The following is a 26,000-nucleotide window of genomic DNA, read 5'->3' as shown; positions in this document are numbered from 1 at the left end:
CAGATTGCATCTTTTCTCTATTTGTATTCAATATACTGAATTAGCCTTCGGCTAGTACACGTTCAGTGTGTACTTTTTCAAATGTGATTGGCTAAGTCTTGACCAATCACAGCTCGTGGTTGGAATCCACGTGAGTACCGCTGCCATTTGACGTTCTCATGGCTAGAGTGGAGAATAGGATTCCTGCCGATTTTTGTAATTCTGTGCAATTCTAGTTTTGAAATAACAAGAAAATACGCTTTACACAGCCATGCGGCGAAGTAAGGCCGAAGTGGAACGCTATATTTATTCAGTACAGAGTTCCTCTCCTTCACTCAAAGAGGTGAGTCCAACCGGCTTCACTTCATCCTGCGTGTATTAGCTAGCTAAGCTAACGGCCATGATGGCCTGGTATGATAGCTAGCAGTACTGCAAGCATTGAAAGTAACTAGCTAGCCACAGACTAAATCTGAAACAACAAGTAGCTAACGGATCCTTCATTTTGGATAACTAACGTTCGCTAACTACGCTGGCAAATGTGACACTTCTCAAGTTCATCCATCGCAGTGAAGAATTCCGTGTGTGGAAAACGCGCGGGCAACAGGGCTGGCTATATTTTGAAACATCTCATACATTAGTTGTGTCACTCTTCCTATGAAGATAGCCATGATCGCCTTTAAAAATAAAATTCTAGTTAGTTAGCAATTTTATATTTGAATGGATCTGACTAACAGGAAGCTGGTACGATTTTCGTATGCATTAGGCAACTAAGTTAGTTGGCTACCTAAGTTTTTAATGAACTTTAAAATACAATAGGTAACCATGTCTGTCTTCAGTAGTTGGCTAACTAGCTGTTATAACTATATATGAGTTTAACCTTATTTTAAACTAGGCCTTCATATGTTCTCTTTCCACAGAAACCAATTAAAGGATTTTTATTTGCTAAATTATACTTCGAGGCTAAGGAGTATGAACTTGCAAAAAGGTATGCCCTGAACACATTGACATATTGAAGTGGGATTCTACATATTTTGTGTGTTTATTCAGAATGTCTGGTCCCCTTTTTTTTAGACATGTTTCGGAATATCTGACTGTGGCTGAGAGAGATCCCAAAGCACACAAGTTCCTGGGCCAGCTTTATGAGAGGGAAGGAGATATCAACAAGGCCGTAGGATGTTACAAGGCAAGCTGATATTCCTGCCAGTTGCTCACTTACTTATTAATGTTCTAGTATCTTATTAGTCTGTCCATTAGGCTTTGTCAGTCATCCAGTTTTATATAATTTATTTGAAGAAACAGCTAAAGAAATGGGGTGATTGGAAATTATTACATTGATAGAAGTCATACTCTATCTGTAATATTAAAGCTAATCCCTAAAAAACAAAAACCGGCTATGCCGATTGCAAACCTAACTATCTGACAGTGTAAAGATGCTTTCAAGTCTTTAATTGTGTGTCCAGCGGTCTGTGGACCTGAACCCAGCCCAGAGGGACCTGGTTTTGAAGGTGGCTGAGCTGCTGGTCAGTAAGACAGAGAGAGACAGCAGAGCAGAGTTCTGGGTGGAGAAAGCTGCCAAGTTGCTGCCTGCAAATCCTGCTGTCTTCAACATCAAGGTAAGAACTCTAACACTGTATTGATTTCCTGTATTAAAAGCATTTTGGGCTTTTTGTAAATGGTGTGGCTAACCTGAAATAGTGTGTCAAGGTTAAAGACCGCCTGCATTGTGACTGGAGGATTGTTTAGAAACTTGTGGCACAGGGTTGACCTAAGATCACTACCTGCCTGTTGAGTTGGCAGCTGTTTGATGCATATTCCCTCCTCTCTCTCCCCTCAGGAACAGTTGTTGAGCAGCAGACTGGTCCTGGGGACTAGAAACTTCTGTTCAAAAAATAATCAGCTGTTTGATGCATATTCCCTCCTCTCTCTCCCCTCAGGAACAGTTGTTGAGCAGCAGACTGGTGCTGGGGACTAGAAACTTCTGTTCAAAAAATAATCAGCTGTTTAAAAAAAATCTGCTCTTTAACAATCCTTGCTAACTCTCCTTCTACCCCCTATAGGAGCGGCTACTGAATCGACAGGGCCAGCAGGGACGGAACCAGTTGTTTGACCTGCTGCAGGCAGAGCTGGCTATGAGACCTGGCGATGCCCATATCAACATAAAGCTGGTTCAGCTGTTCTCCTCTGATGGCAGGCTGGAGGAGGCTGTCAAACACTGTCTGGCTACAGAGAAGAGAGGCCTGCTTAGATCCAGCTTGGACTGGTACTCTACTGTAGTACACACTCTACAGGTCAGCAGGATGCTCACAAAATACAATATACACTTATGGAATTACATGTACAATGGTAAAGTGCTTAATTTGGTGTTTCTCAGGATTTCCTAGCCCAGCCCAGTGTTTCATCCAATGAGGAGATGAGTAGACATCTGCAGAGAGAGCTACTTTTGGCCCACTGCAGCCTGCTGAGACTGACCCTGTCGGGAAAAGGACTGCAGCCTAGCATCAAGGCCCTTGGGAGGTGTGTTTGTCAGAACCAGGCTAGGCAGGGAAACATGACTACTGGTACTGGCTATAGTTAATCCATGCTTAGTCTACCAACAGAGTTTCTGCATTAGAGCGTCACTCTGTAGAGTCCTACTAGATTAGTAGCAGTGTGTTCGAACCTTATTTAACACCTGTCTCGCTCTGTGTAGTTTTGACTGTGCGATGCAGGGCCTGAAGAAGACAGCGGGCAGTGTAACAGATGATCTGTCTGAGGTCTATGTGGAGATGAGGGGACATCTGTACCTGCATGCTGGCACTCTGCTGCTGAAGATGGCTCAGGAAAGAGAACAGCAGTGGAGGGCTGTCATTGACCTGGCTGCTCTCTGCTATCTACTGGCTTACCAGGTAATGCACACAAACTAGAAGCTTTGTATTTAGCAAATGACAGTGTCTTTCATGTTGTATCCAACTTCTTTTCATTCTTCCTATTTAGGTCCCGGGGCCGAAGAGCAAGGTGATTAAAGGGGACCAGTCTTCTCTTCAGCATCTGGAGCTGCTGGCCAGTGACAGACAGAGCCAGGCTGGACACATGCTGCTTAACCTCAATCCTGACACTCATACCTTTGTCAGAGACGTGGTGGAGGCGTTTGGTAACCGTAGTGGTCAGGGCTCTCTGTTTGAGCTTTTGTTTGGGCTTCAGGCTCCGGCCGGTACTTCCTTCATCGGCAACGACGACATCCGCTCCATCAACACACAGGCTCCAGCGATATCTGACCTCATCAAACGGGACAACGGTATGTGTGTGGGTCTACACAACCGGAGACAAGCTGATCTCACAAGTTCCCTGTGTAACCCTGCTCCTCCTGTCTTCAGGCTCCATCCAGCTCAAAGGAGGTGACCTCCAGCAGCTGTGTTGGCTGGGTCTCCAGTGGTCTCTCATGGCCCAGAGGCCTGCTCTGAGGGACTGGCTCAAACAGCTGTTCCCCAGGCTCATCCTGGAGACCTCCAAACTGGACACCAACACACCTGAGTCTATCTGCCTGCTAGACCTGGAGGTGGGTGTGGCTGGGGTGGCTCTACAATATCTGTCTCTACAAGGCTCAACAGCCTTGTAACAATCTTCTAATACTGTCCTTCGAATGATATCGTTTGTTTTCTTTTGCTTAATTTTTAATTTATACAAAGACCTTGAATGCTCTGAGACAGTGGTCACCAACCTTTTCTGAGTCAGGATCACTTTCTGAGTCAATGCATGCCGAGATCTACCACTGATTTTTTTTTATTTTTATTAACATAAAAAATGTAAGCCTATGCAAAATTAACCAATTAAAACAGTACTTTAGCAATGAGGTTTGTGGAGTATTGGGTCTACAGCTTACATTTTCACTGCATATTGGCTTTGCTTGAATTTACCTGCCAATGCATTGTTGTTCGGACATTTAAAAAAAATCATATTTCAAAATTTGAGGTAGGCTATATGATCACACCAGTAATAGATCAGTTGTTGTATTACTTGTGAGGCACAGCTGAGTAAGCATACATTTAAATCATTAGCTTTTTTATTTTACTGGGCTGATGGTGCCTGCATCTGCTGGTCAGTCTTAGCGGAGGGAGAGAGCAGCAGACTGAGGGTCCAACTGTCAACATCCCTCCGCTGACACTGACCAAAAAGGGACACCGTCTTCCAGCTGATGGCGGAACTCGAGTCGCACCACATTATTTCGGCCTCATGCACAAATTCATGTTGTGAACAGAGAAAGTAAAATATTCCTCAACGTAAAAAAAGACTCAAGCCACTAACAATAACGCAAGCTTATCGATACACTTTCCTACTCATTCATTACTGCTGCGCTGCTTGTTGTATCCCTGAGTGGTAAAAAGAACGCACGTTTTATTGGTTATAAAAGTGTCGAATACAAAGTGTTGACAGTGCTGAGTAAGAACTTAAACAACAACTCATAAAACCAGCAGCTCTGCTGTATTCGTTGACAGTCTCTCTCTAGTCATGGTTTTAAACATTTTGAAATCTCAGTATCAATTTTGCCGAGGATTTATATTATGCCTGCTACGTTACTGCAGACTCGGTCATCTGAGCAATCTGATTGGCCAGCGGTAGCGTAGTGCACTTTATTTCCTCTCCAGGCCCACCGGGAAGGCAGTTTGTACCTTCAGACACATGAAATGGCAACCGTTTGCCTACCCAGTGCGCAGGGCAGCTGAATTGGCTGCACCTACCACCAACAGCCCGAGACTAATAAAAAAGAAATAGGAACACAAGGATTAGTTGTTGGATTTTTTACAGAAATGTTTGGCGATGGACTAGAAATGCCTTGGAGATCGACAAGTCGAACGCGATCGACCGGTTGGTGACCACTGCTCTAAGAACTAATGCAATACACTGGGGTGATTCTCTCCTCTCTAGGTGTTCCTGTGTGGGGTGGTGTGGTGCAGTCACACACAGCTCCAGGAGAGGGCCAGGATCACTTCTACTGGTCAACAGCAACTCCATGAGCCCCGCTGCCTGCCCCTGCCCCTCCTCCGCCTCCTCTCCACAGACAGACAGAGGGAATGGTGGGACGCCGTCTACAGCCTCATACACAAACAAGCTGCGTGAGTCACTACGGGTTCATCGCTATACTTATATGATAGATGGCTGAAATCAAGCGTTTTACTACCCAAGCTAGCTCTGTAAAAGTTACCCAGACACCATTCCCTCCTCCCTCACTTGAACTGATCACAGATATTATATAAGTTGTGTTAAAATGTAAAGGCCCATGATGGAGAAATCAAGCTGACTGGTGACTCTGTGGTTAACATGACAATGATTCTGCTTCTGTCTTTTAAAAAAAAATATATATATTTTTTAAAATAGGCCTGGCATGTCAGCCAAACTGAGGATGACCGTTCAACATGGACTAAGCACCCTTCGAGCTGGAGAGAAACATGGCCTTCAACCAGCCCTGCCCATACACTGGGCCCAGCACCTCAGCTCAACGGTATGCACCTCGGCCAGACGGCAGACCTGCCTTTTTCTGTCACACACTACAGAAGTCTACATGCTAGGCGTCTGTCTGAAATGATTTCCCCCGCCATTAACTCAATAGTATTTATAACTTCCAATTAGTGTATGGTCATTATTTATAACTCTTGGTCTAGTCAGAATAGTACACATCAGCAATTTCCCTTTGGTACAGTAAATTATGTCTGCTTTAAACTACCTCTGAGAATGCGACTCAGAACGATGAGTGCTTCGTTATAATGGATGATTTGAAGCAATGCCATTTCTGCATTTAGATTTAACACCTGCTGTGTTGTTCCCAGGGGGTTGGTGTGAACTCCTACTATGACCAGAAGGAGTACATAGGGCGTAGTGTCCACTACTGGAAGGTGGTGCTCCCCCTGCTGGACAAGATCAAGCAAAGACGCAGCATCCCTGAACCCCTGGACCCTCTCTTCATACACTTTCCCTCGAGAGACATACAGGTGAGCGACCAACACAGCTGCTTCTCTGACCGACTGGATTAGAACCTAGCTTTCCACAATACTTGTTAGTCTGCTGAGTTAAAGCATTGACACGTGTAGACTTTTCATATCACTGATGCCAATTGTGAAAGTTGACAAGTCCAGGCTTAATCATGCATTGCTCTATTTTCATTGGTTAGTGAGGTTGCGTTTGTGTGTTAATCTCAGATCCCATCAGTGAAGGGCTTTGAGGAGGAGGCCATGATAGCATTTGCAACCCTCTTGGATGTCGAGGGGAGGACAGAGGAGGCTATTACTACTCTGGAGACCATCAACAACATCTCTTCTAACTGGCACCTAGCTAGGGTATGTAGTGAGGGGTTCACTGCTCTACCTTGCTCTGGTAGTCAATCCCCTGCACTTCTCCCACTCTGTGCTTTAGTGCCATGCCTTCTAGTGCAGCTGCCAGTAAAAAACAAAGTGTACAGGCAGCATTTGTTTTTTAATGTCTTACCATAAATGCATTTGTTATGAATTGTGCCTTTTGATATATCTGTGTGTGTAGATCTTCCAGCGTCTGTCTGAGGAGGCTGGTAGTGGGGTGGAGGAGACTCGGGACAGGTGTGTCATGTTCCTCAGGAAGTTCAGAACTTACCTGTCCAAGATCTACAATGCCAATGCTGACGACATGGACAAGGTTACACACTTCAATATACGGCATCCATACACATGACTATTTGCCAAAAATATGTAATCGAAGATTTAAGAGTTGGAAGCATGACATTCAATCATATTCACTGTGTGTTGTCCCAGCTGCCCGTCTCAATGGAAGCGGTGATGGATCTCCTGAACGATGTGAACCAGCAGCTAGGGGAGATTGGAGAAGCGATGGATGAAGAGGGCAGACCGGTCCACTTCAGCCCTCAGTTTACTGAGCCTGCTGCCTCAGTCGCTCACATCAAATTCGCCCCTTTAACCCCTTCCCCCAGCAAGAGCTTTGTCCCTTCCTCCAAAAGACACATGGTATGATAAATGTTGACTTGTAAACATACACTGAGTGTACAAAACATTAGGAATACCTTCGTAGCATTGAGTTGCACCCCATTTTGTCTTTAGAACATCCACAATTTGTCAGGACATGGACTCTACAAGGTGTCACGCGTACCACAAGGATGCTGGCCCATGTTAACTCCAATGCTTTCCACAGACGCAAGTTGGCTGGATGTCCTTGGGTGGTGAACCATTTTTGATACATACAGGGAAAGTGTTGAATGTGGAAAAACCCAGCGGCGTTGAAGTCCTTGACACACTCAAACCGGTGCACCTGGCTCTTACTACCATACCCCGTTCAAAGGCACTTAAAAATGTTATTGCCCATTCACACACCATCTCTCAATTGTCTCAAGGCTTAAAAATCCTTATTTAACCTGTCTCCTCCCCTTCATCTACACTGATTGAAGTGAATTTAACAGGTGACATCAATAAGGGATCATAGCTTTCACCAGGTCCGTGTGTCATGGAAAGGGCTGGTGTTCCTAATGTGTTGTACACTGAGACACTGATGCTCTTCCTATAGTTTTTAAACATGGACATTCATGTACTTCAGTTTTAGATTTACCGTACAGGTTTTTTTCTCATCTAAATAATAGAAATACTTTGACATGAAAAATATAATGGAAATGTTATTTTTCTCCTCCGCTTCCTGATTTCCCCAAGACACCACCTCATTGGGCAGAGCACCAGAAGTCCCTCCTGCAGATGCTCTGCCAGCAGGTGGAGGCCCTTAAGGTCAGCCCCTGGCTTCATTGTCTTTGATGATATGGGAGATGTTGCCCATGTCAAGTGTGCCTATTAATTAAATTCTAGATGTCCATGCATGGTTTCTGTGTTAAGTATTGTGTGGTTGGGTTGCAGAATGAGGTCCATGACCTGAGACATAACTCGTCAGACAGCATGGCGTCACCCCACCAAAGGATGTATGGAGATGGGTATGGGGCTGAGAGCATGCAGGAGGGCTACCCCCCAACACAGACCTTCCATGTAGCACCCCTCACCGGTAGGAACGCAGTACACAACTGAGTTGTGTAGTTTCGGGCTGTATTATTAGGAATACTGAAATAGCAATGTTGCTAGGATATTAAATTATGACTGTTGATTTGAACCTTTTCGCTTTTTGTTTACAGTTGCCACCACACAGGCCCCATCTATGTATTTCAATCAATCCCCTGCTTATAACTCCGGACAGTATCTCCTTCGTCCTGCAGCCAATGTTACCCCAACAAAGGTCGGTGTTTATACCTTGATTTTTTTTTTGAGCATTCAGAATGGTTTAGATACTTGGAAGTGGGGGAGTATTTTCCGTGACAAATTTGAATTAGGTTTGAATTAATTTTCCTTTTGTCTCAGGCTCCTGTGTATGGAGTCAACCGCCTGCCACCCCAGCAGCACATGTATACCTACCAGCAGCCCACTAACACTCCTCCCCTGCAGTCAACACCAGCCTGCATCTACCCTCCTCAAGACCAGGTCTTCGGCACCCCCCTCCACTTCGAGTCACCAGCAACCAGTCTACTCTCCCCATACAGCGAGGAATACTACGGCCACTCTCAGCCCACCACCAACCCTCCCCTCCCAGAGCCTGGCTACTTCACCAAGCCCTCAGTCGTACCTGTCCAACCACCAAAGAGCATTGAGGGGAAGCCTGTGGACTTTGGGAAGATCGCCTTTGGCCAGCAGGTCCCTGCTGAGCCTCTTAAGGTGCCTGGCTTTGGTGCTGGAGTAGTAGCCCAGTCCACTCCATCATCTGCTGCCTTTAAATTCAACTCCAACTTCAAATCCAACGATGGGGACTTTACCTTCAAAGCCAAAAACAGTGAGAACCTGTTGGGGCTTCTGACATCAGACATTCCCACCAAATCGGAGGGCCCCTCAGAGGTTGAGTCTCTTAGCCAGGGAGGGATATTTAGCTTTGGCACTAAAAGTGTGGCAGGCTTCTCCTTCACTGATGCATCCCAGAGTCGGGACAAACCAAACCTGTTTGAAAAAATTGAACAGCCATTTAGTTTCACTGATCAGACCAAGCCGGTATTTGGGCTGGAAAACACAGCGGTGGAGAAAGGACCGGAGAGCGATAACGACAGCACACATGTGGAGGAGGATGAGGATGGGCCTCACTTTGAGCCCATTGTGCCCCTCCCTGACAAAGTAGATGTGAAGACTGGAGAGGAGGAAGAAGAGGAGATGTTCTGTAACAGGTCCAAGCTATTCAGATTTGACGCAGAGACAAAGGAGTGGAAAGAGAGGGGGATCGGCATAGTCAAAATCCTAAAGCACAATACATCAGGGAAAGTGCGTCTGCTGATGAGGAGGGAGCAGGTTCTGAAGATCTGTGCTAACCACTACATCACGCCAGATATGCTCCTGAAACCAATTGCTGGCTCTGACAAGTCCTGGGTTTGGAATGCCATTGATTATGCAGATGAGGAACCAAGGCCTGAGCAACTGGCCATCCGGTATAAAACGGCAGACGAGGCATTGCTCTTCAAAACAAAGTTTGAAGAGGCTCAGAAGATAGTTCCCAAATCTCCAGAAAAGCAGCAAGATCAGCCAGATAGGAAAGCAACTTCTCCTAATTCATCTGCTCCTCAGGTGACAAACTTTGCTGCCCAGTTTGCAAAGAAGGACGGGGAGTGGCACTGCAATGTGTGTTATGTAAGAAATGCTGCTACAATTATGCAGTGTGTTGCCTGTCAGACTGCCAACCCTAATTCCCTGTCAGAGACAGACAGCAAACTGGCTACTGAAACCAAAGGCTTTACTAGTGGGGCAGCTTCAGTGAGAGGATTTACTTTTGGATTTGGAGCTGACTTGTCAAAAGACACCAGCAGCGCAGGATCTATTGGAAAGGGATTTGGGGCTTTTGGAGCTCAGATACCCTCCTCCTTTACATTTGGAACCAGTGGCACCACTTCTATACCTGTTGTTGGTTTTGGAGCCCAGTTTGGTAAGAATAAAGAAACCACAGCAGAAGTAGCAGCAGAATCAAAGCCCTCAACCATGCCATTTGGCTCTGGATTTGGTGCCCAGTTTGGCAAAAAGCCAGGGCAGTGGGACTGTGACGTGTGTGCTGTAAGAAACCAGGCCTCCTCAAACAGTTGTGTTTCTTGTCAAACTCCAAACCATGCAGCCAAAACTGTTGTAGATAGTGCAGCAGCATCAAAGCCCTTAACCAATCCATTAGGTTCTGGATTTGGTGCCCAGTTTAGCAAAAAGCCAGGGCAGTGGGACTGTGACGTGTGTGCTGTAAGAAACCAGGCCTCCTCAAATAGTTGTGTTTCTTGTCAAACTCCAAACCATGCAGCCAAAACTGTTGTAGATAGTGCAGCAGCATCAAAGCCCTTAACCAATCCATTAGGTTCTGGATTTGGTGCCCAGTTTAGCAAAAAGCCAGGGCAGTGGGACTGTGACATGTGTGCTGTAAGAAACCAGGCCTCCTCAAACAGTTGTGTTTCTTGTCAAACTCCAAATCCCTCAGCAAAATCAACAGTTGAGGTAGCACCACCACCAAAGCCAACAGTGTCGGGATTTGGTGATCTTTTTGCTAAGAGGGACAGACAATGGGACTGTGACACCTGTCTAGTGAGGAATGATGCATCAGTTTCTAAGTGTGTTTCCTGCCAGACACCCAACGCTAGCAACACCTCCTCTCTTGGGGCCATGTTTGCCAAACAGGGGGGACAGTGGGACTGTGACACATGTCTAGTCAGAAACGACAGCTCTGCTAGTCAATGTGTCTCCTGTCAGACACCCAACACTAAGAGCACAGCCACCCCCTCCAGCTCATCCTTCAGCTTTAGCCTTGGGAGTCAAAGTACATCTACTCAGCCTGTAGGCAATGTGTTTAAAGCAAACTTCAACAATGACAGCTCTTTTCAGTTTGGCACAAGCAAAGTTGATACATGTGCCCCTGCATCCTTCAAGTTTGAGACCCCTCAGGCTGAAAGCAGTGGCTCCAGTGCTGCAGGCTTCTCTTTCAATATGCCCGTCCCAGCAGGTGGCTTTAAGTTTGGCACACAAGATTCGGCAAAGGAAACCCCACCAGATGAAACTCAGACTCCTGCTTCAGGGTCTGCGTCCATGTTCCTGAAGAATATCGCAGAGCAGCACAGAGAAAAAGAGAAGGAATCTGGCGTCGGTATACCTGCATCAGTGCCTTCAGTGGACAACACCGATGAGAATGGCAAACCCAATGACTTCAGTTTTGCAGATTTGGCTAAGAACTCACAAGGAGACTTCAAGTTTGGACAGACCGATTCCAATTGCAAAGACTTCACCCACGGTGGCGAGCAGCTGTTCACATCCCTTCAGTCAAACCAGTGGGCAGACACTTCCGCTGACCAGGATGAAGAGGATGTATACAAAACAGAAGAGAATGATGATATCCAGTTTGAACCTGTGGTCCAGATGCCTGATAAAGTGGACCTGGTCACAGGAGAGGAGGATGAACAGGCACTTTACTCACAGAGAGTAAAGCTCTTCAGGTTTGACGGAGACATCAGCCAGTGGAAGGAGAGGGGTGTTGGAGTCCTCAAGTTCCTGAAGAATGCCACCAACGGCAGGCTGAGGGTGCTGATGAGGAGAGAACAGGTCCTGAAGGTGTGTGCCAACCACTGGATCACCACCACCATGAACTTGAAGCCCTTGGCTGGTTCCGACAAAGCTTGGATGTGGCTTGCTAATGACTTCTCAGAAGGAGATGCCAAACTGGAGCAACTCGCTGCCAAGTTTAAAACCCCTGAGCTGGCTGAGGAGTTCAAGCTTAAGTTTGAGGAGTGTCAGAGGCTCCTGTTGGACATCCCACTGCAGACTCCTCACAAGCTTGTTGACACAGGCAGAACTGCACATCTCATCCAGAAGGCAGAGGAGATGAAATCCGGTCTGAAAGACCTTAAATCCTTCCTGACTGATGACAAAACAAAGATCAAGGAGGACGACAGCCAAGCTAACATCACAACAGCCAGTAACACCTCAGGTCTGATCATCAAGCCCCACGTGGAGAGCACTGGTCCTACCTTAGAATGGGACAACTATGACCTGAGAGAGGAGGCTCTGGACGACAGTGCTGACACATCTGTCTACACCTCACCCCTAGCAAGCAGCCCTATCAGGAAGAACCTCTTCTGCTTTGGAGAATCCACAGCTGGCTTTAACTTCAGCTTCCAGCCTGTCATCAGTCCTACCAAGTCACCGGCCAAGCTGAACCAGAGCGGGGTGTCTGTGGACGAGGAGCAAGACATGACCCAGGAAGAGGAGAGGGATGGCCTGTACTTTGAGCCTGTGGTTCCCCTGCCAGACCTGGTGGAGATCTCCACTGGAGAGGAGAATGAAAATGTGTGTTTCAGCCACAGAGCAAAGCTGTACCGCTATGACAAAGACCTGAACCAGTGGAAGGAGAGGGGCATCGGAGACCTTAAGATACTGCAGAACTACGACACCAAACAGGTCAGACTTCTCATGAGGCGGGACCAAGTCCTGAAGATCTGCGCCAACCACTGGGTCACGTCTTCTATGAAGTTGGAGCCCATGAAGGGTGCTGAGAAGGCCTGGGTCTGGAGTGCCATTGACTTTGCTGAGGTAGCTGAGGGAAACGTGGAGCAGTTAGCAGTGCGGTTTAAACTGCAGGATGTGGCCAACTCTTTCAGAGACATCTTTGACGAGGCTAAAACCGCCCAAGAGAATGAGATTCTGGTCACGCCCATAGCCTCATGTGAGACCCTTCCTCAGGAGGTAGAAACAGCTCCAGGGATGACAGTGTGTGGACAGGCTGCTGTGGCCATCCTGGAGGAGACCACCAGAGAACGGACAGAGCTGTCTTCTGAGACTTTCCACACCCCTGACAGCAAGGCCTCAACTTCTACACCACACAGCCCTCTCAACCCCTCTAAGATGGTGATGTCTCCTCCCAAGTTCCTCTTCGGAACCGACTCTCTCCAGAAGATCTTTGGCAGCAGCCTCCTGTTGTCCAAGGAGGATGGTTCTTCAGAAAGCTCCAAGGCTAAAGACAGCGGTTGGACCTCCCAGTCCTCACCTGCATTCAAAATCCCAGAAAAGGGTAAGCCTGTTATTGTTATCCTTTCTTAGTTGATTTTGTTGATCTGGTGAACTGCTTGTTTTTGAATGGTGATTTCCCCCCCCCCCCACGATGGAGTTTTCACACAATTTGACCCCGTTGTGATTCCAGTCATGTCCCATTGGTTCATCTCATTGCTTCTTCCACCAGCCCACACTGTTGTTAGCACAAACTTAACCCAGTCACTCCCATTAGCCTAATTTACATCTACTTCCTCTCCCTTGTAATTTAATGATATAGTTTAAATATGATAGCAGATGTCATCAATTATATAATCGAGTACACTTGTACTGTACACTTGCCTAGTAATCAAATCCCCTAAGGATAATGCAGTCACTCCATTTTCAAAGAATTATAGTGGGCTACATCTTCATGAAGGCAGATGGAGACAGGACAGAATATAGAAAGATTTTAGAATCCATTACACTTAGATAATGAAATGATGTTCAACTTGAATCTTACTGAAGACTCATTTCAATACACTTTAATTTATTAATCCAACCCCCCCCAATTCCAGCTTGTCTCACCTGCCAACCATTATTTTGTAGGATTGGATTTTAGGCTTTTCAAAGATAACCCAATGGCTTTTTGGACCAGCACCTCATCCACCCAATTTGAGCCCCCAGGTACTCTGTCACTGCACTGTGTGTGTGCTGTGACACGTCACCTACACATTTGTCACCTGGCTGGGCCTGCTTTGTAGCCGGTCTTAACCCGCATGCAACGAGTGGAACATACAAACCTTTAGTACAACAACCTAACGAGCTGCATGCCATCTGATACTCAAGAGTTACTGTTACTCTAAAGCAGGGGTATTCAACGCTTACCTTACAAGATCCAGAGACTGCTGTTTTTTTTTCTTCTTCTACCTGATAATTAATTGCATACACCTGGTGTCCCAGGTCTAAATCAGTCCCTGATTATAGAGGGGGACATTGAAAAAATGCACTGGAACTGGCTTTGAGGTCCAGAGTTGCATTCGAGGGCACTCCTTGACAAGTGTCACTAAAGCTACAAGAGGGTGGAACACATTTCAAACTTTGCTTGTTAGGCTTACTGCAAATAAAAGTTAGGCAAGCTGTTTAGCTAATAGAAAGGTGAAAGGACTAAGTTCCTGGTAGCGGCCAGTGGAGTGTTGGCGATGATAGAGTTCTTCTCCCTCTGTTGAAAGGAGACACGGGGAGATTCCAGCCATGCTTCCTGACAGGAATGTACTGTCACACACACTCTTAAACGTCACACACATTTTTAGTCCAGGATGGGTAGCAACAGTGTGAAAGGCAACACCTTGTCTGGTCCGGTTCGTTCCAGAGATTTCCAGTATGTCTCAGATTTCAAACCCAGGTACAATGTGTATGTTACGAGCGTTCGTTTTTCTACCACCGGATGGTCATCTATTAAGGTCATACCAAAGATCATTTTATTTGATTTAGAATTTTATGCATTAGCCCCATACAAACACATAGAATAACAACTTTACTACATGGAACAATGTCTGTCCTGTATCTGAGAGAGATATGGATACTTTATTTTTATTTTTACATCTATTTAAACCCCTTATTTTTGGCCATATACTAATATTATTATTTTTCAACTGGTACCAGGGGACCTTCAGACAAGTCTTGTAAGGGCTGTGGCCATCCTAGAGCAAAAAAAACATGTTCCTGTTTCACCTTTCCATAGAGGGGTATATACTAGTATGTAGCCCAAACTTTCCGGACGCTACGTGCCACGTTGAAAGTCACTGAGCTCATCAGTACGGACCATTCTACTGCCAATGTTTGTAAATGAAGATTGCATGGCTTGGTACTCTATTTTTATACACCTGTCAAATGGGTGTGGCTGAAATCGCAAAATCCACTAAGTTGAAGCGGTGTCCACTCACTTTTGGTCACATACTTTTAGTGTCTCTGGCTTAAACTGATAGATTTTTATGGGGATGTTTGTATTAAGCTAATTGGCATATGAATTGGTTTTAGAAAACCAGTAGGAAATGGTAACTGGAATCCTATATGGTTGGCCTCGTGTACAGTATACTGTAGATCCATGGTTCTGATGTTTGATACCTTTTGAGATTCACTTCTGCCATAGTTAACGCATTCTCAGAGATATGAGACTGCTTGCTTGGTGTGGTGAAATGCATGATGTCAATATTTTTGAGATGCATGTGTTACGGTTTGGAACTAACCCTAGACATGCAACTACCTCCTTAGTAAAATGGTTTTGTGACTTTTTTAGCAGGTGAACCATTTTTAGGATATTAAATGTTAGCCTGTCTGCCCTACAGTACCAAACAACCTTGCAGCATAGTTGAGTCAAGTCTTAAAATGTTCTGTAGATCCATTTATTGTACAGTAATTTGGGATTATGTTATGCAAATTCACCTTGTAGGTTAATAAAGTTGTATCATTCTGTTACTGCCTTCAACGTCTCTGTTCTGTATACTCCTCTGTAGGAAGGGGTCTCCTGAGTTGTCTCACTCTTTGTGTTGTGTTATAGCACCCCCCCAGGCAAAGGCTGATGATGACAGTGAGGTGGAGGTGGTGTACGAGAGGCAGCCGACTGCGGAGCAGGCTGCTTTGGCCAGGGAACTCTTGCTGCCTCTCACCTTCTTCTGCTACCAGAACGAACCAGGAAACACTAGTGACGACCAGACGGACGGTGAGAAATGACACCAATGCTCTCTTGCAAAACTTTTCTACTTGTATGAGCAAAGGTTTACGCATTGTAGTTGACCGTGTTGCTAACGTTAGTTTGTGTTGCAGATGAGGACTTTGAGACTGCAGTTAAAGCGCTGAATGGAAAACTGTACCCGGATCCTCCTGAGAGAAAGGCTGCAAATTCTGGTAAGTTTCATAGCCAAACTGGCTATAGAGAGAGGTATGAATAGCCATTGATAGGTTGGTGATATTTCTTGCCAAATGTTGCCTCTCCAATAACCTTCTCCTCTCAGCAGCTCAGGCCGAGATAGGTGCTGAGGGTCTGTACCCGGAGGTTGAGGTGGTGTTGGAGAAGAGGTCTACTCCAGATGAGGAGCAGAAAGCCAAGCCGCTGCAGCTGCCTCCAACTTTTTCTGATGTAGTCAGCAAGGCAGAGAAAGACAAGCCAGAGGACTTCAAGACAGAGGTATGCAAAGCACAAGAGACTTCTATAATACACTGCTCCAAAAAATAAAGGGAACACTAAAATAACACATCCTAGATCTGAATGAATGAAATATTCTTATTAAATACTTTTTTCTTTACATAGTTGAATGTGCTGACAACAAAATCACACAAATTATCAATGGAAATCAAATGTATCAACCCATGGAGGTCTGGATTTGGAGTCACACTCAAAATTAAAAGTAGAAAACCACACTACAGGCTGATCCAACTTTGATGTAATGTCCTTAAAACAAGTCAAAATGAGGCTCAGTAGTGTGTGTGGCCTCCACGTGCCTGTATGACCTCCCTACAACGCCTGGGCATGCTCCTGATGAGGTGGCGGATGGTCTCCTGAGGGATCTCCTCCCAGACTTGCACTAAAGCATCCGCCAACTCCTGGACAGTCTGTGGTGCAACACAGATGGAGCGAGACGTGCTCAATTGGATTCAGGTCTGGGGAACGGGCGGGCCAGTCCATAGCATCAATGCCTTCCTCTTGCAGGAACTGCTGACACACTCCAGCCACATGCGGTCTAGCATTGTCTTGCAGTAGGAGGAACCCAGGGCCAACCGCACCAGCATATGGTCTCACAAGGGGTCTGAGGATGTCATCTCGGTACCTAATGGCAGTCAGGCTACCTCTGGCGAGCACATGGAGGGCGGCCCCCAAAGAAATGCCACCCCACACCATGACTGACCCACCGCCAAACCGGTCATGCTGGAGGATGTTGCAGGCAGCAGAACGTTCTCCACTGCGTCTCCAGACTGTCACGTCTGTCATGTGCTCAGTGTGAACCAGCTTTCATCTGTGAAGAGCACAGGGCGCCAGTGGTGAATTTGCCAATATTGGTGTTCTCTGGCAAATGCCAAACGTCCTGCACGGTGTTGGGCTGTAAGCACAACCCCCACCTGTGGACGTCGGGCCCTCATACCACCCTCATGGAGTCTGTTTCTGACTGTTTGAGCAGACACATACACATTTGTGACCTGCTGGAGGTAATTTTGCAGGGCTATGGCAGTGCTCCTCCTTGCACAAAGGCGGAGGTAGCGGTCCTGCTGCTGGGTTGTTGCCCTCCTACGGCCTCCTCCACGTCTCCTGATGTACTGGTCTGTCTCCTGGTAGCGCCTCCATGCTCTGGACACTACGCTGACAGACACAGCAAACCTTCTTGCCACAGCTCGCATTGATGTGCCATCCTGGATGAGCTGCACTACCTGAGCCACTTGTGTGGGTTGTAGACTCCGTCTCATGCTACAACTAAAGTGAAAGCACCGCCAGCATTCAAAAGTGACCAAAACATCAGCCAGGAAGCATAGGAACTGAGAAGTGGTCTGTGGTCACCACCTGCAGAACCACTCCTTTATTGGGGGTGTCTTGCTAATTGCCTATAATTTCCACCTGTTGTCTATTTCATTTGCACAACAGCATGTGATATTTATTGTCAATCAGTGTTGCTTCCTAAGTGGACAATTTGATTTCACAGAAGTGTGATTGACTTGGAGTTACATTGTGTTGTTTAAGTGTTCCCTTTGAGCAGTGTATATTAATTTGTTGGCACATGTAGATGAACATCTTATGTGGCATTAGGATATAAGAAATTAAAACTACTATAGTTCTCTCAAGCAAATATTGATGTTTTGGTTATGTTTCAGGATGCAGAGAGAAGCGCACACCCTGTTTCATCTGAGGCTGTGTCCTCCAGCACCGGCGATACAGTGCCAGAACAACAGTTCCTAGACCAGTCCCCCAGCAGCCAGGTACAGGTTCCAGATCTGTCTGAGGCAGAGGTTCAGTCCTCTGCAGCAGAGGCGGAGTTCCCAGCTCAGTCATTAACCATCCAGGAGGCAGAGGTCCAGCAGACTCCAGATCAGTCAGACTCCACTCCAACACAGTCTCAAACTGCGGTCTCCAGCAGCGGGGAGCAGGCTCAAACTTCAAACCCTTCAGCAAAACCTGTTGCTAGTGCCCCAGCTTTAGTGACTGCCTCATTTGGATTTGGTGCACAGTTTGTCAAAAAGCCAGGGCAGTGGGAGTGTGACGCATGTCTTGTTAGAAATGAGGGGTCTGCAAGCAGTTGTGTTTCTTGTCAAACTCCAAACCCTGCAGCCAGCAGTGGTAAGCAGGCTCCAGATCAGTCAGACTCTACTCCTGCAGCTACCAGCAGCAGCCCTATAGACCTGTCTACCAAGAAGACCTCGGAGCCGGACTCCACATCGACATTTACGACAACCATTACTCAGGGTATGAGATATTTATCATTGCAGAGCCCTTTGCATTCTACACTGATCAGGAAGAGCATGTCCCTCTTGTGAATACATTCTATGTACTCACAGCAGCACAGTCTCACTTGTGACACCAGTACAGCAACCCGTCTTCTCATCCTTTATTCATTTTCTCGTTTACAGATGCTCCAAACTCATTTGGCTCCTTGGGCTTCAGTGATCTGGGAGGGGAAGGGATCTCCTTCGCTGATCTGGCACAGAACACCGGGGGTGAATTCGCCTTCGGAAAACAAGGTTGGCACTTCTACATTTTCTGAATACAGTTGACTGAAGGAAATTCAATATGTGCTTAATTTTAAGGTTTTACAAGTTTCCATGACACAACTGTGAGCTATGTTTTAAGTGAAAACAAACATTTCAGTTTTAAAATGCTTCCTTCTTAGATTCTAACTTCTCGTGGGCGAATGCCGGGGCTACGTTGTTTGGAGCTGCAGCCCCACCCAAAGCTGAAGGAGGGGAGGAGAGGAGTCATGAAGAGGACGCTAATAATGTGGAAATTCACTTTGATCCCATAGTCACCCTACCAGAGGTACTTATCAATGCACTGCTACTAATCTAATTCCACTTAACCTTACTGGGAATGTCATCATTATAAAGTAAAATATCCTTGGCTTGTGCGAGCCGGAACAGCTCATAGGTTACAGGAGCCTATCACCTGTTTTCTGAAGCGTGATGCAGCTTAATGAACAAGTACACCCCCTCAACAGGACGCTAGGCTATTGCAGGGCCTTGCCCCCAATCTATCTCCTGAATTCCAAGCTGAGACTCCACGTCGTCATTATAATTGACTGTAAATGTGTTTTAGGTGGAGGCTTGGTCTAGAGCTGTCATGACTCCACATTCTGTCTGTGACAGAGAATCTTGCCTGTTCTATTTGATACATTTCTATACAAGTTATGTAAACTTACACCCTCCTGATTAATCTGCACGTAACTGTGTTGTCTAGGTGGAGACTAAGTCAGGGGAGGAGGATGAGGAGATCCTGTTTAAGGAGCGTACCAAGCTGTACCGCTGGGAGAGAGACCTGGGCCAGTGGAAGGAGAGGGGTGTGGGAGACATCAAGATCCTCTTCCACCCCGATAAGAGGTTCTACCGGGTGCTGATGAGGAGGGAGCAGGTGCTGAAGGTGTGTGCCAATCACACCATCTGCCAGAGCATGGAGCTCAAACCCATGAACACCTCCAACCAAGCCCTCGTCTGGACCGCTACCGACTTTGCAGGTAGGTCTACACACAGCTCCGCCAAACACAGCGCTATGTAAATATATTGATTCTTATATAGTTGCTCAATTGATAAATGTATTGATCCTGTGTTCTCTCCAGAGGGTGAGGGTAAGGTGGAGCAGTTGGCAGCCAAGTTCAAGACAGCAGAGCTGGCTGAGTGTTTCAGGAAGACCTTCTGTGAGTGTCAGAGCCGTATGAGCCCATCAGAGGCCTCGGCCCTCTCCCCCCAGATGTCCAGGGTCCAGGAACATTCCAGAGACGCCAACCCCCAGGTCAGCGCCTAGCCTGCGACTTTTGTCCCCTCCACCTAAAATCATTTGTTGGGTGTTTTACTAATATTATGGCCTGTAAAATAATCTATATGAAACTGCCCCCAGGTGTACCTCTCCATCTCCGCTGACGACGAGCCGCTGGGAATGGTCACCATAGAACTGTTCTCTCACATTGTCCCCAAGACGGCTGAGAACTTCAGAGCGCTGTGTACAGGACAGAAAGGCTTCGGGCTGCGCAACTCTGTCTTTCACAGGATCATACCGGACTTCATGTGTCAGGTGAGGGGGGAGTGTGGGGTTGGAAGGTTTCCATTAAATAACACAGCCACAAAGTCTAAATTGGCTATATTGTAAAAATTCATGGGAAAAAACATGCTTTTTTTTGTCTTAATATACGGTTGTTGTTGGGTTTAAAATCAGATTTTAAGAAGATGAGTTGTAGGAATATGTGTGGTTTATGACTTTGTCTGTTAACTAGTGATGACCAGGTTAAACTGAAACCAGACAATACTCAGAACCACCAATGTGCTTTCATAATCTTCAATACCATGTTTCCCAAATAGGTCAGTCAGTGCCTCTTGGAACACAAAACAGTTTGTAAACCACAGCTATATCTAATTTAGCTTGTATCTGTATCTTGATAGGGACACATCAGATAAGTCTTTGCTAACATCTTTCTGTCTGTACTCAGGGTGGCGACCTCACCAACCAGGACGGGACAGGAGGGAAGTCCATCTACGGGAACAAGTTTGAGGACGAAAACTTTGATGTGCGCCACACGGGTCCGGGGCTGCTGTCCATGGCCAACCATGGCCGAGACACCAACAACTCCCAGTTCTTCATCACATTGAAGAAGGCTGAGCACCTGGACTTTAAACACGTGGCCTTTGGCTTCGTCAGAGAGGGCATGGATGTGGTCCGCAGAATGGGAGAGCTGGGCACCAAGACTGGCAAACCCAGCAAGAAGATTGTCATCACCGAATGTGGACAACTGTAGAGCTTGAGCTTTGGTCACTGACTGGACAACTCCACTGTAGGGCTGAACATGTAGTCACTGACTGGATGGCAATGGGCCTTCACTCTGGTCATGGACTGGGGAGTTATAGCATTTCAAACTGAGCACAATTATAGTAGGCAGATATCAAATGATACCCTATTCCCCATATAGTGCACTCCACTTGGGGCTCAGCTTAAAAAGAGTGCACTGGTAGCCCAATATGGGGAGAATAGGCTTTAATTTAAGACCGGCCCAGTGTCTCCTTCTGATGAGTGTTGCACTTTCTCCCTGCCGCATCCTGAGGGTTGCATGTCCCAGTGTGAATCCCCAGACTCTTTGTGTGTGTATAATGTACATGGACTACATTTAGTCTTTTTTGTGCATGTGTTCCAATAAGAGTTGACAGCGCTGGTTCCTTCATAAGCTCCCTAACCCAATTTGTTTTGTGTAATTGTCTTAAGATTATTGCAACCTTTTTTTAAAACCAACCAATGTTCGTTTGGTACTGTGTTCCTCTTGCTGCCTGTGTATACTTTTTTAGGTGTGTTTTTTTGTTGTGTGTAGGCTATACATTGATTTCATAATGTGCAAATTGAGACTCTACACCTGTTTTAAACTAAAAGGTAGGAATATGAAGTCTGACAATTTGGGAGAGGTGACATACTAAATATATTTTATGGTCGGGTCACAATTGGGGTTAACAATTCTTATTGTCAATAAATAAATACAGGATGCTGGAGACTGTCTTTAAAAATAAAGTTGCTTTATAACTGAACCTTGTTCGATTTCAAATATACAGTACCAGTCAAGTTTGGACACACACTCATTCCAGGGTTTTAATTTATTTGTACTATTTTCTACATTCTAGAATAATAGTGAAGACAAACTATGAAATAATACATGGAATCATGTAGTAACCAAAAGTGTTAAACAAATCTACATTTTTGAGATTCTTTGACGTAGCCACCCGTTCGTTGCCTTGACAGCTTTGCCCACTCTTGGCATTCTCTCAAACAGCTTTGAGCTAGTTACCTGGAATGCATTTCAATTAACGGGTGTGGCTTGTTAATTTGTGGAATTTCTTTACTTCGTAATGCGTTAGAGCCAATCAGTTTTTGTGTGACACGGTAGGGTTGTTATACAGAAGGTATTTTACCAAATAGGGCTAAGTCCTTATTATGACAAGAACAGCTCAATTAAGCAAAGAGAAACGACAGAGTGCTGCATCAGATGACCTTGGCCTCCACAATCACCCAACCTACTTTAAGACATGAAGATCAGTCAATCTGGAGATTTTCTTCAAGTGCAGTTGCAAACAAAAGCGTTATGATGAAACTGTCTCTCATGAGGACCGCCACAGGAAAGACCCAGAGTTACCTCTGCTGCAGAGGATAAGTTCATTAGTTACCGGCCTCAGAAATTGCATCCCAAATAAATGCTTCACGGAGTTAAAGTAACAGACACATCTCAACATCAACTATTCAGAGGAGACTGTGTGAATTGCTGCAAAGAAACCACACCAATAAGAAGAGACTTGCTTGGGCCCAGAAACACAAGCAATAGACCACTGGAAAGCTGTCCTTTGGTCTGATGAGTCCAAATTTGAGATTTTTGGTTCCCACTGCCATGTCTTTGTGAGACGCAGAGTAGGTGAACAGATGATCTCTGCATGTGTGGCTCCCACTGACGTATGGAGGAGGAGGTGTGATTGAACTAGGCAAGTCAGTTAAGAACAAGTTCTTATTTACAATGACAGCCTACCCCAGCCAAACCCTAAACTCCGATGACGCTGGGCCAATTGTGCACCGCCCTATGGGACTCCCAATCACAGCCGGTTGTGACATAGCCTGGAATCGATCCTGGGTCTGTAGTGACGCCTCTAGCACTGAGATGCAGTGCCTTAAACCGCTGCGCCACTCGAGTGATAGTGTCATCAGCAAAGCATCCCCACACCGTCAGTGATTTATTTAGAATTCAAGGCACACTTAACCAGCATGGCTACCACAGCATTCTGCAGCGATACGCCATCCTATCTGGTTTGCGCTTAGTGGGACTATCATTTGTTTTACAACAGGACAATGACCCAAAACACACCTCCAGGCTTTGTAAAGGCTATTTGACCAAGCAGAGTGATGGAGTGCTGCATCAGATGACCTTGGCCTCCACAATCACACAACCTACTTTTGACTGGTACTGTATATTTAACGTATTTGTATTACAAGTGAACAGCTAAAGAGGTGTTTCAGAATTAAGCTTATTCACTTTTTTTACTGAACTTTACAAATGGGCCAAGTTGACGATAGGATGCACATAAAAGGCTGGCTGCCTGCAAAAAAATATATATCTGTATAATTAAAATACTGTTTGTCTATATTTTATACATGTATTTTATAAATGTGTTTAAAAAAAGCTATTGTGCTTGCGTTTTAATGAGCAACATGAATATCAAACAATGATTTGGAAATAGCTACTAGGGCTAGGTGAATACTGGTATGAAATCTGAATATAGCTACATTGTTTAGCTAGCTAGCTAGGCTAATATTTTAGCTAACATGCAACTAGGATATTGAGCAAGATGGTCAGCTAGCCACCAACAGCATTGACCCCGAGCCTAGCTAACAAACCTTGTCTGCGAAACTTTTTCAATTTTGGAGTCGGGGCCTAAAATAACATTTCTGGTCCATCAGCCACTGTATCAAGTAGATAATAATTTTTACCAGCCAAAATATTTTTGTTCACTAAAATTACACCAACAAAATGGATGAGCATGCTTTGTGATGTTTATAAAACAAATGTATAACGAGTAAAAAGTAGTGGTATATTGTTTTTTTGTTTTTTTAAATAGTATTTTACCCGAAAAATACTCACCTACCCCTTTAAGTTTTGGGAGGTTACCGTGGTAACGTGACTCGCGGAGGGTTGCCATGTTCCTGGTTTCACTGACATATTAGACTAAGATGCTGCAGTTGAAAATGTGTTGGTCGCGGGAGGCAGGTTTTTGGGCTACTTCTAAAGTGCACCGCGGCCGCCATGGCATTTCACTTTAAAAATGTGTATATATATATATATATATAATGATTTTTGATTGTCTTCAGCTGTTTTCGAATATTCATACTATTAGTGACGTTAATTTAGTATAGTATGCTTATCGGTCATAGTTAGTATGCCAAAAGTCCCCGTTTGACGAACTAAATTCGCCAAAATACGAAGTATACGTACAGTGGACACCAGTCACCACTAATACGCTGAGCTTCTCAGTCATTTTTATTTACCTCACAAAGTGGAAACATCATAAAATACCTTTCTTTCCCTTGCGCAAAAACAGCTGTCTGTACCGAGCTCACTGGCGCAGGGAACTCTGGACCTGGAATAGGCTAGTTGATCAAATGTTTCCTGTTCGCAAAAGACAGCTTCGGGAACAGATCCAGTTGATTGATTTGATACAATGTTGCACTTCACTAGTGATAAGTCAAATCAAGACAGATAGAGAGGAAGGAAGACAGGCTGAATAGAGACATGAATGTGATTGAAAGAACCAGGATTTACATCAGTATATTTTCTACTGTGTTTTTATTTGTTGGCTTGATAGGGTATTTTTTACTTACACCTGGATGTGCCTGGCCCAATCTCACCTGGCCCCACTCTACCTGCCTGTTGCGCCCCATGAAATCATTATAACAAAGCTACAGAAATGTGAGTGCACGTAGGCTACACACTACAGTTTGTCAAAGTTTACAGATTAACATGTTATATGCATTCAATGTAAACAAACCAAACTTGTGGCTGAACCCCCGCAGTTGTACCGAGGTAAAGACCGTTTAAAATGGGATATTCGACGGATATTTGCACTTTCAAACCTCAATAGCTTTCAAACCACTTGAGCCACAGACTGCAAATAAGTATCATGATGTTGGAAAAATTGCACACATCATTACACAGGTCTTATTTTCACGATTTTGACATTTATTCGCTTTCCAAAGATAACAAACATGTGAAAATGTGAGCAGCATTTTGTATTCCTAGTTGAATTAGTTAGGGAGCATAAACAAAGTACAAACTTTTTTTACATTTGAATTTCAATAGCTCCTTGGTCATGTGACCTAATGATCTCAAACAAGGTTCAGAATGTACACTCAGTGTGCCTACACATTGCGCACCCTTTATAGTTTGTCAATTTTTATCTCTCACGTTTTTACATTCATTTTTCAAACTTTTGAATTTCAATAGCTTCTTGGTCATGTAACCTGTCCCCAACCAAGGTTCAGAATGTCCACTGACTACCCTTCTATATTGCACACTCTTTAGTTTGTCCATTTTCATCTCATAAGATTTTACATGACTTTTTCAAACTTCCTAATTTCAATAGCTCCTTGGTCATGTGACCTACTGAACTCAACCAAGGTTCAGAATGTACACACAGTGGGCCTACACATTGCACACCCTTTAGTTTGTTAATTTTAATATCACGTGGTTTTACATGAATTTTTTTACTTTTTACATTTCAATAGTTCCCTGGTCATGTGACCTACAACCCTTAAACTACTTTCAGAATATCTACTGGCTAGCCTTATACATGGCAAACCCTTTTGTTTGTCCATTTTCATCTCACATGATTTTACATTAATTGCCTGCTGTTCCCCTGAAGGACAGTGTCACTCACACACCTATTCACTTGGGCCTTCTCCCTGGGGCCTTCCTGACCTCCAGGCAGGCCCCCATTGACCTGGTGACCTTTGACTCCAGGCCTCTAGGCCTACACTCCCTGCCCGCCTGCCTGCCCTCTCCCTGGGCCTGAGAGTGTATAGCTTACTCCCTGGAACTATAGACCTCCAGGCCTCCACACCTACTCTCCCTACCCAGTCAATACCCCTCTCACTGGGCATCACTCATCACCGCGTCCCGGCCGGGGCTCAGCCATCTCCATAACCTTGCCCACCAGGTAAACCAGGGCACCCGCACCCCTCCCCGGACACTAACACGTCTATATTCCTGCTGTCAGGAACCACATGCACCTGGTAACCCAAAACAG

The 26,000-nt window shown here is 45.4% G+C and overlaps 1 protein-coding gene across 1 annotated transcript; it reads left to right on the top strand.

Moving 5' to 3' along the window:
- The first annotated feature begins 129 nt into the window (after window positions 1-129).
- On the top strand, window positions 130-21,746 carry LOC110520375 (E3 SUMO-protein ligase RanBP2). Its single transcript, XM_021597643.2, has 30 exons — window positions 130-322; window positions 897-964; window positions 1,051-1,162; window positions 1,440-1,592; window positions 2,037-2,267; window positions 2,351-2,493; window positions 2,669-2,864; window positions 2,953-3,253; window positions 3,333-3,514; window positions 4,882-5,069; window positions 5,332-5,455; window positions 5,781-5,942; window positions 6,150-6,287; window positions 6,487-6,618; window positions 6,735-6,944; window positions 7,638-7,709; window positions 7,836-7,977; window positions 8,105-8,205; window positions 8,328-13,032; window positions 13,599-13,676; window positions 15,550-15,711; window positions 15,816-15,896; window positions 16,004-16,176; window positions 17,850-18,438; window positions 18,603-18,713; window positions 18,863-19,008; window positions 19,426-19,699; window positions 19,802-19,974; window positions 20,080-20,253; window positions 20,666-21,746. Exons 1-30 carry the CDS (start codon window positions 251-253, stop codon window positions 20,969-20,971), a joined length of 9,699 nt encoding a protein of 3,232 aa, XP_021453318.2. The 5' UTR covers window positions 130-250; the 3' UTR covers window positions 20,972-21,746.
- Window positions 21,747-26,000: the final 4,254 nt, after the last annotated feature.

The sequence above is a fragment of the Oncorhynchus mykiss genome, chromosome 3, assembly GCF_013265735.2.
Source record: "Oncorhynchus mykiss isolate Arlee chromosome 3, USDA_OmykA_1.1, whole genome shotgun sequence".
Classification (NCBI taxonomy): Eukaryota; Metazoa; Chordata; class Actinopteri; order Salmoniformes; family Salmonidae; genus Oncorhynchus; species Oncorhynchus mykiss.
Note: the sequence above shows the minus strand (reverse complement) of the source record. Positions and strands in the feature narration are given on the sequence as shown.

What these genes read in the sequence shown, in the direction of transcription:
- LOC110520375 (XM_021597643.2), top strand. Translation starts at nt 251, where the DNA reads ATGCGGCGAAGTAAGGCCGAAGTGGAACGCTATATTTATTCAGTACAG. An exon ending in CCTCATCAAACGGGACAACG is followed by an intron (nt 3,254 to 3,332) that starts GTATGTGTGTGG and finishes TCCTGTCTTCAG; the next exon opens with GCTCCATCCAGCTCAAAGGA. An exon ending in ATGCTGACGACATGGACAAG is followed by an intron (nt 6,619 to 6,734) that starts GTTACACACTTC and finishes GTGTTGTCCCAG; the next exon opens with CTGCCCGTCTCAATGGAAGC.